General features: G+C 29.6%; 1 protein-coding gene across 1 annotated transcript; it reads left to right on the forward strand.

Annotated features, from left to right (window-relative positions):
• The first annotated feature begins 834 nt into the window (after positions 1–834).
• Positions 835–1,782, forward strand: LOC106689957 (uncharacterized). Its single transcript, XM_014435186.2, has 4 exons — positions 835–916; positions 1,036–1,104; positions 1,188–1,493; positions 1,576–1,782. Exons 2-4 carry the CDS (start codon positions 1,039–1,041, stop codon positions 1,609–1,611), a joined length of 408 nt encoding a protein of 135 aa, XP_014290672.1. The 5' UTR covers positions 835–916; positions 1,036–1,038; the 3' UTR covers positions 1,612–1,782.
• The last annotated feature ends 9,246 nt before the right edge of the window (positions 1,783–11,028 follow it).

Genomic DNA, 11,028 nt, shown 5'->3' on the forward strand with positions numbered 1-11,028 from the left:
AGTCCTAACCTGTTGAAGGCTTAAAATACTAATTATACAAATATAAATTACAATAAAACAGGCTTTGTTCATAAAACATAACTGAAGTTTTCTTGTACGAGTTTGAATTGACGTTTTCGGCATCGCTGACTCTTTTAAGGCCGATTTCATTGATTCATTAGGATATTTTTTTCCTAAAGAGAATAATATTGACATTAAGCTAAAGTAAGTGACTGCTGGATTAAGGTAAAATATTATAATTAACGAATTACATTGTAAAAGTTTTCATCTTTGAAGTTACCATGTTTTATTATCAAACGCCTCATTAAAGGAAATGAAGTAACATATGTAGTTACTTAATTTGTATTAAATTACAAAGTATTTTATGATGAGTATTTAGATAATAACAATTATAATTGCGCTTCTTTTAACAGTGTAGTATTTTTTTCTGAATTTTGTTTTTGTTCAACCAGAATTGATTTTTGGGCCAAAAAATCTTCGATTTATGGACTAATTAGTGTCTTCCGGAGCCTTTAATATAATCATTTTTTTATAGCCGTTTATAAAAAAATACAAATGATACTTTAATTATAATCTCATATCGAAATTAAACAATATTACAAGAATTGTTAATTTCAAAAATTAATTTTTCGAATAAACTTATTAGGTTTTTTTACTCTCTTACCAATCAGTATTAATTTATTTACTATTTTTATCTCCTAAATAATAGCCAGTTAATATTAAAATAGAAAAAAAAATCAAATTATAGAATACACTTAGCTCTTATCAGAAAATAAAATCCAATTAAGGACACAAGTAGTTATCTTGTGTTTTTGTTTTTTCCACACAATTATCTCAATCCTTTTGCCTATATAAAAGGTCGTTAGTATTCAGGACGTTACAGTTTGAGTTGCTCGTCTCAAATTACCAACGCTTGGTAAGTCTTCTGTATTTCCCACAGAAATGTAATCAAAAGTTAATTTATGTATTGTGTGTGTTATAATTTTATTCTTATCAATTTGACTAAGGTGGTCTTTTATTGCATTACTTTTTCAGAAAATGTTTTTCAAAGCTTTGTTCCTTGCCGCCTTCTTGGCTTTGGCTGCATCTGAAAATTTTCCTTTGGTAGGAATATTTTAATCATGTTTTAAAAACGACAATAATAACTATTTGTACTGAATTATTTTATCTTTTTTGTAAAATTACAGTACCCGCAGAACCAGAACGGGCCCCAAAACTATGGACTTTATTTGGATCAGCTAAGATATTTCCAAGGACCTTATCCTACCCCATACCAAGTACCATACGCCCTTCAGTACCAAGGATATCCGTTCCAATACCAAGGATTCCAATTCCAGTACCCAGGACAATACCCATTCCAGTACCCCTGGACCAATGGACTGTACCCATCCCAGTACCAAGGACAATACCAAGGTCCATTCACATACCCTTTCCAGGGTCCATACACCTACCCATTCCAGGGTCTGTACGGTAACCAGAATCGATTCTTTGGAGTAAGTTTATTGTATTCTTTACTTGATCTATATTTCTTTAAATTATACTAGTAAATAAATTTTTACTTGTATGCAATTTCAGTTCCCCTACTACTTCAACCAGCAGGCTGCCGCTTAAAAAGATGAGAGTATTTCTAAACGATCAAGTCTACAACGTCTATGAATCAAAACAACCGAAAGTGGTATAAGCTTTATGAAAGAATAACCGGATGTGACAGAATAATTAATGTAAAAAAAATAATAACTGTTATTATTTTTTGAAACACAATAAAATATATTATTACATTAATATTTAATACTATTTTTATCCTCATTATCCTTTTTAATTTACGATATAATAAGCAGTCAATAATTAATATCATAAATAATAATCGCCAGACTAATTTCTAACCGAAATTAGAATTTCTATTAGAAATTAAACTTTAAATTATTCATTATTAGGTGCGGTCAGTGAAGGACACAAATAAGTAAAACATTACTACATTTATTAGTGCCAAGGTTTCGGCCAGAATTTCTAGCCTTTATTAGGATTAAAAACATAAAAAGAAGATAATAACTAACGGATAAAGGGATATATAGAATGATTAAAGAATAAGAAAAGAGTTAACATTATCGACACATAATAGTGTTAATAGACATGAATAGTTCAAGCACTATAAGAAGATAAAGGCTGTATGAGAAAAGTAATATTAACATTAAATAAAAGCAAAGGACAAATAATAAAATAAATGTGAAAATCTAGTTAGTAAATATATATACAGAAATAACGAAAGTGAATTATTAAATTTCATTTTTTTAATCCGTTTTTTCATGGTAATCTCTTATATGAACTATCTATCAGACTTAGATTAATGCTTAAAACATACAACATGAATGATGAAAAGAATTTTACATATTATGCATATAATGTTTAACAAAAGTAAAGTAATAAATTGTAAAATAAAGTAAGAAATAAAAAAAAATAGAACAATACATAATACGAAATAAACAGAACTGAATTAGTTGAAAAAATAAACAACACTACAAAACACATCCATTCAATGAGTTATAGCTAAATTTAAATAAACTTTATTTAATTCACAAAAAAAAATTCTCAGGCCTTCTTTTGGTTCATTAGAACTATAGTTTTTACTAAATTAAATGATTAAAAATCATAAAGTATATGTTTGAAAGTTTTTATTTGTTCATCTTCTCAAAGGTCTCCTTGTATAATGTTTTACCTTTTAAAATGTTGTGATGTACGGCTATGCTCTGTCAGCAGTTTTTCTATTTGATTACTGTTGCAATTATTTATCATTCCTCTTTATATTCAGTAATTGTTATTTTTTTTCTTTCAATATCTCCTTAGTGATGTTAGGCATGGAGTAGCCTTAGTTCATTTCTTTATATATATTATAAGTTAGAGAAGTTAACAATATTTACATAAGCAGGTGCAACTTTGTTCCTTTGCTTATTTCCCGTTTGCCTATCAGCACTGAAGACATTTGGAAGAATGATTCTTATTCGGTTCAATATCTCATCGTTTATTTGTCCTTATGACAGTACTTAGATAATAAAAATGTTCCACTATTTATAAGTTCTGTCTTAGGGAATTAATTGCCAGCTGTTGTTCAAACCTTCTGATATGCATGGTTTCGCTTTGTCAAGGATTCATACACAATCCTTTCCTTTTCAGTTCTTCTGACAAATGGTCCATCTGCAATCACCACTCTATCATCTTCATAAATGAAACTGTGTACTAGCACTAGGAGCAAGTTACTTAGAGACTAAAGTAAATGACAATTAGAAGGATTCAAATATCAACAGCGATCCGAATTAAAACTGATAACATCTTTGTTAAAACAAACCAAGTTCTTCTTTCTCAATTTATAATATTATAACTTCACAAGAAGAAAATTTGTTCATTGATGATCATATACCCTTTGTTATTTAAAATAGTAGTTTACAAATTGTTACATGTTAAAAAAAAAAAATAAATAAATAAATTTTCTATAGATTGCCTATATTTCTTTTGTGTAATTAAAATTGTACCGCTACAATCCATGAAGGGTTAAGGCTGCTGTACTTTGTTAGGAAGTACTGTTACTAGACCAACGGCTTAGCAAGGATGTCATTTGGTCAGAATCATGTTCGACCGCCAGATTTTTACCTAATTAAGGGTACCCAATTTATGATGCTGAGTCGACTCCAGGAGGGCTACAGAACCCACAGGGTTGACTTACGGCTACAGTATAACAGAAAACAATTTTCTATCCAGCTGGATTCGAACTCGGGTCCTTGGAGTTATTATCATCGTACCTTTGCAGGGTCCAATTAAGGAAGTATATAACTAACGGGTGCCTAGGGATTACGCCAGTGGATTAATAATTGTTCGTAAATAGCGGCAGAGCAAATTTAAAAAATTTGGATTTGCTAATATTTTGGAAATTAGATTCAAATATAATAATTAAATTAGAAATTAATATCAGAATTATATGTTAAAACCTGCGACATACAAAGTTTTTAAAACTAATTACATGCTTGTTTCTAAATAATGTAAAATTAATAGCAACAAAGTAAAAAAGGAATGTTAATTAAATTGTAAATAAATTAAGCTTAGTCATAAAGTGATAACTGAGTCCTAACCTGTTGAAGGTAGGTTTTATTTTTAATATTGTTAATAAGGTTAATATAAAAGGAAAACAAGTTTTGAAGCACGTTTTGGTATTGAAATGAGGTTTGTAAGTGAATAATCATTTTAAAAAGATCGATTAAACCTCTTACGATAATAATTTCCTTACGACAAGGTTATAGTCATGGATACAAAAATAATGTTTTGTTGAAACAAAGATGTAAGTGTTTTAGGTATTTCAATGTTTGATGAATTCAGCCTGTACCTCTACAACCCATGAATGGACCAAGGGTTCAGTAATTTTTAAGGAAGTATACCATAGGAAGTATGGTGGTGTGTAATGTGGTGATATGTTTGGGATCATGCTCCAGATTTTCCCTCAACTAAGCGTACCCACTTCATGACGTGGTCCCCACTCTCTGGTTAGGCCCCAGGGGGCTCCCACGGACAGGGCTTACTCATTGCCACAGTGTAACAGAATAATAATCAGTCGGATTTGAACCCGAGTCCTTGGAGTTAGTAGCAAAGTGCCTTTACTCACTGAGCTACTCCGCTCCCCACGTAAGTAATGTATACGTGAGAAAAATGAAGTCTTGTAGATAAATGAGTATGAACTAAAATAAAACGATGTGCAATAAACTGATTATATATATATACTAATAATTCAAATAAAGGGGGCTATTGGACTATACTGTGTAAATACAATAAAATCAACCTCCCTACCTGATGGGATCGAGTTCAAATATAAACATCCGTATCTCTCTGAATAAATACACGCAGAAAAAAAACACTATTACATCTTTTTATTTTGTAGGAAAGCAAATATTCTTTTCTAAATATATGCTTTAGATAAAACCAAACTTTATTTAGAGGACATTCGTCCTATTGAATATAAGAATGACATATATACGACTCTGAAATTGATAAATTTAATTAAAACATTTTGCATCATGAATGTTACTGCAGTCGTCAATTGTGAGAAGTTTAATGTTAGTCCTGTTCGGTACACATCAATGCATGTCGTGAATGTATTTGCCTGGATATATGTATTTATTTGTTTTGTATATATATATTTGTATTTGTCGGAATGAATGAAGAGAGGATGAAAAAAATTTTTATTTTATTTTTTTTAATTTTTCAATAATTTGTTTTATTGCAATACAATTTTTCCTAGTTTATTTACTCAATTATCTAGGTACAAATTGTAGTTTGACTTTTTTTCCTCTCTATCTCTCTACTAGTGATGAATGGTTGGGTTAAAACTGTGTCTCCACCCCTACTCTCGCCGAGCACGTCGAACAAGGGTTATTACTTGGCCATGCCACTTCCCAGGTCTTGTGGGAGAGGCAATATCCCGGAAGAGTTTACACGGACCTTCAGCCCATCAAAGAAATTGATGTGCCGTCGGCCTATGAACTCCGGAACAGAGGGAAGCTGGAGTTCTTGGTGGATTGAACTGTTCCTGGCCCTCTGCAGTGTGGTGGCTGACGATCCACCAAAGAATGGAGTTCTGGAGTTTTTATAGATAGATAGACAGATAGATATGATTTTATTTGTGAAAGACAAAATCTTGTACAAATTCATAACACAATATACAATTATAAAACAAAACCTGAGTCTAGTGCTTCATTACAAAAACAATAAACAGAAGACAAAACAAGTTTTCTATAACAAAGCAATAAACAAAAAAAAAACAGATTGGATAATACACAACTATTAACAAAATATTCATTGCTATGTTTAACTTAACATAATGAGAATTCTTTTAAATAAACGAAAGCGTGATATAAATGAAGTTATTAATTGGCTTCGAGAATTATTTACATAATATAATTTATATATCAGACATTCAGTCTCTTTTTGTTTTCTTTGTTTAATGTTTTGTTATAGAGAACTTCTTTTATCTTTTGTTTATTGTGTTTGTAATGGAGCACTAGACTCAGGGTTTGTTTTGTAATTATATATTGTGTTATGAATTTGTACAAGATTTTTATTTATTTTTCCAAACCTCTTTATTTTTATATGTGGTTACAGAATACCATATATAAAAATAAAGAGGTTTGAAAATAATTAAAAAAAAAAAATAATGGTGTAATGGTGAGCATAGTTGCCTTCTAATTATTTTATTTTTTTTCTGACCTCCTAGAGAAAAAATAAAAATAAACAAATAAATATATACAAATGAAAATATATGTACATATGATTGGCAAACTAAATATCTTGTTTTGCCAGTGTGGCATTATAAGATATGTTGCCGGGTCCGCTGAAGGCGGTGTCATCGATGATGGCATGTGGTTGCCTTGAGCTTACTGGGAATAGGGAGGGGCTATTCCGGCTGGCGTTCTAATTAAAAAATGGGAAAAAAACAAAATTAAAAATAGGAATAGATTTTCGAATTCATTGGGAATGTATGCTTATCAAGGAATTTTAAATAACTACTTTGAAATATACGTTTATTTATTTATTATTTCAGATTAAATAATAACAATTGCTATTTTTTATTTTATTTGAATAGTTCTTCACAAATTCATATTTCTTATAGCAATAAATAAAATTTTTCAAAACTTTACAGTTCTTATTTCCGGAAACTCCAATCACCGTTGAAAACGGGAGTTCGAAATTTTACAAGATCAAAATACATATATATGATGGGTTTAGTTTGCCCATAGCCACTATCCTGATGTAAACTCCATGTTTGTAGTTGTCATCGTAGCAGTACTGTCATTCTAGGTTATTTACTTATGCGAATAGTAAGAAAATATGAATAGATCGGCGTTACAAATGCTAAACTGTGGTTACCAGGAAGCCATGAAAGAATGCCTAGCACTGCGCCTGCAGACTGCTGTGGTTGTGGGCCAGACTCCCGCAGGATCTGTGGTAACCATTTCATGACCACGTATTTTCAGCTCTAGTTGCATACTAATATTCTCTAACCATTTCTTTTCCTGGTCTAAATTATGTCATTGTTTATTTTTCATAATCATTTATTTATATAATAGTAAATATAATTGAAGTATTAGCATCAAGACCCACGATGATTGTGTGTATAGTCAGTATCGAAAATTGAACCGGTGGATAACCGCCCTGGGAGTTAAAAGCTGCCAAATCAGACATAACCTTAAATTAATCGAAAAAGTTTTATATCGTTTATATTAAAGTTCCACGGGAGGATAGATGTGATGTAAACTGTTTTATCAGTTTTTGATTATAATTTATTTTATTTACATTTTTATACAAAAATTACGTTCATTAAATTTCCTGCATTTTTTTTTAAACCAAGTAGTTTCTGATAATCGATAGTAATCGTCACGTCTTAATATTACCACTAAAAATTTCGAAAATAATTTAAAAAAAATGATAAATAGATTGGTAAAACCTAAGTAACATATATTTACTTCAAAATTATTTTATGTAATTGGTGTTGTAAAATTAAAAGCTGCGGTTAGGAAGATGATATATCTATTGGAAGTATTTGTTTATTTTTTTTTTTTTAATAAAATGAAAACTTTTTAAAATCATTGCAAAGATAAGAACTGATTTTGAGCCAATCATTTTAATAACTATTTGTATTAATATGTTGTATTACAACTACAATAAATGTGAAAAAAATAATTATTTGTATTTAAATTTATTTGTATGCTCCTTATTTTGTTACAAATAAAACCGTCCGTAAAGACCTAAATGTACCTTATGTAACCGATCTAGACCGAACCCGATATCATTCCTTCCATTATAAACTCCCTAACCACCCAAACCCATCAGTTTCTAACCTTGCGTACTCTTCCAGTTCTGGCAATCCTCCGAGGCGCCTGAAAAGAAGATGGCCTCGTAACCTTATATTGTAAAATGTTTTTGGTTTATCATCTTACTTCAAATTTGGTTGTTGTATTTTACAGTTGTAAATGTCAAAAAATAAATAAATAAAAATATTTGTATTTATCACTTCTAAAGCTTGGAAAGGTATTTTTTTTTTTTAATTTGACATTTATATGTTTCATTGCTGTAGTGAAATAGGAATCTTATGGACTATTTCGATGTTTGCTTGCAACATAAAACTGTAGTTCTACACTGAGATGAATTAATTTAAAAAATCAAAGATAACCAAATCTCCAAAATGAGATAAAGCTACTGCCCCTCCAGGGAATAATAATCGGATATAAAGAAAATATATATTATAGGCACATTAACCTATAAGCATAAAATTACTATTAATTCAACCCTCCTTGTTCCAAACTAATGTGTTTACCCAGTTTGGAACCACTGAGCAAGGTGCTAGGTAAATGGGTCATCTGAATTTTTGCTAGTGATCCATAAAATTAGTTTTTGCAATAAATTTTTGTATATTACTTTTATCAATAGTTTTGATTTCTTTTGTTTGACTTAAAATGGAACCGTATCCTAATCTATACGGTATGAGAATATAGCATATGATATTACTTTTTATCAGAAAACCAAATAGGTTTTCGTCTTTCATCCAATGTCTTTTCTTGGTTTATCTCAACTATATCTATTGTACGCGGAATGACAGATAAAAATATTTAGTCATGCCAAAAATACTACTAATAAGAACCATAGATCCACAAGTTATCTCAGGATCCCATTTCTGCTGTATACTGCTCTTTATCAGCTGAGGAAGATAAGCTAGGATCGCAGTGAGTCGGACAGATCTTTTTAATGTGAGCTTCTGCTGAGGAAGGGGAACTGACAAGACGATTTATATGAAAATGCCAGGTACACCAACCCCACTGGCATTTACCGCCCTATCTCCACCGCAGCTAGAATTGAATTTCCCTCTAATACCATTCCTATTTAGCGGATTGGACATTTGATTTATATTTTATCTTCTTATGAATAAAGAAATAGAATAAGGCCAATAATAGGTTATGCAGATACCAATATAATGTTGTATCTAACTTATTGTTTATAATGGTCATGGTATTGAAAGTCAACACAAAGGAGGTATTTTTTTTTAATTTATCGAAAGGTGCTATATTTTTCATATACACTTGAAAATCTTGGGAAGGAACCACCCATTGGTGATCAAGCATTAATTTAAATTAGAAGGTCCTGTGGCCATCTTCTTTTCAGACGCCTCGGAGGATTATCTGGTATTGTTAAGGATGAAAGATTAAGAATAAATGGGTAAGAAGTTTGGAATGAAAAAACGCATATCTGTTTTGGGCCAAATCTGCATCGAATGGGATCTTAAAGTCTTTGTGGATGAGTTTATTTGTAATGTAATAAGGAGCATCAAGGATTTTGGACTGTAAGGATTGCATGCGGGAGGAATACGATGGTTTAGTAGAGCCCCAGAGCTCAATTCCATATGTCCAAAATGGTCTGATTATCGTAGTGTATACTAATTTTTTGTTGTGAATGGGAAGTTTAGAGCGTTTGTCAAGTAAGTGTTGTAGCAATCGGAATCTACGAGCAGTTTGTCGTTTCAGTCTTGTGTGTGGATTCCAAGTAATTCTCTTGTCAAGATGGACTCCTAAGTATTAAATCTGTTCAACAGGCGTTAGTGTAAACGTAAATTAGATATGAAATATCTGATAATGAATTAATTTAAAGGAATACATTCATGGACATTAGGATTAATAGAAGAACACCTTAAGTAATTAATAAAATCAATAAGAGAGTACTAAATCTTTTAGTAATCCTATATTCTTCATATTTTAATAAAATAATTCTAAACTATTTTCTGTGTTTGTTTTTTTCATTTCGAGAACTAATTAGCCTTCTTACTTCAAATTCTTTTCTTTCTATTCAAATCTAAAGAGAATGATTTGAGCCTACTCTCTCTAATTTTTTCAATTACTTTTCTTCTAAGGTTTTTTAAAAAAAATTTACGACCATAACATACCCTTAATTTTATTATGCACCTAATTAAAACCGAAGCATTAAACATCGATTTTCTCCGTTAAAATTTGTTACGACAAATTTAAAAGATCCGTTGTCAAGTTATCAGTAGTATTAAAAGGAATTTAAAAATATTGACAAATTGCAAGAGAAAAAAAAATCACGTAAATTATATTTTTAATTTTCCTTGGAATTCACAAATGAGTATAGAATTTATTAAATTAATATTTGATGTCAATTATATGAATTTCTTTTCTATATCAGAAATTAATTAGCCTTCTAGCTTCAAATTGTTTATTTTATCAAAATTTAACTTTATCTACTTTTGATTTTTGTATATTTTTTTAAAATTTGCATACCTCCATTGTTTTCTCTGATCATTTTTCTTCAATTAAAAATTAAAATTTTGTCATATTATTAAATTAAATTCCATAAAAAAATATTTATAATTTATAACTACATTACTTAAAATTGTTTTAGTTAGTAACTCTTTTAAAGCTGTAAAAAGCTGAGAAGTGCATTCTTTATTATTATATATATTATTATACTGTTATTACTAATATTAATTGCTGAAAATTAATCATAGTATAAAAATCAACAATAAAGAAAAGAAAATTAAGTTATATTTCAAAAAAATTATTGAAATTTTAAACTAGAAAGCTAATTATTTCTCGAAATGAAAATTATATAATTTCCTTCAAATACTATATCAAAAAATTCAAAACTAATTTATCCGAAAAATGAAAAATAAAATTGTGAAATTTTTTTTCTACTTTTCTCAAGATTCTTTAGTTCCATGAGCTTTTAACACAACAGAAAGCGGGAAATTGATCATTTACATTTGTCACAACAAATTTTAACGGTAAAAATCGAAGTTTAATTTTGTTATTTTAATTAGGTATATAATAAAATTTTACGTATTTTATGGCTATGAAATATTTCTTTTAAACTGTTAGACTAAAAATAATACTAAACTAAAAAAATAGAAGTTACAGAAAGTAGATTCAATTGATTCTGTTTGTGGATATATATTTTTTTCAGTTTGATTTATTTATTCATTATTGT

Source organism: Halyomorpha halys, unplaced genomic scaffold (genome assembly GCF_000696795.3).
Source record: "Halyomorpha halys isolate HHAL.00 unplaced genomic scaffold, Hhal_1.1 Scaffold1535.1, whole genome shotgun sequence".
Lineage (NCBI taxonomy): Eukaryota > Metazoa > Arthropoda > Insecta > Hemiptera > Pentatomidae > Halyomorpha > Halyomorpha halys.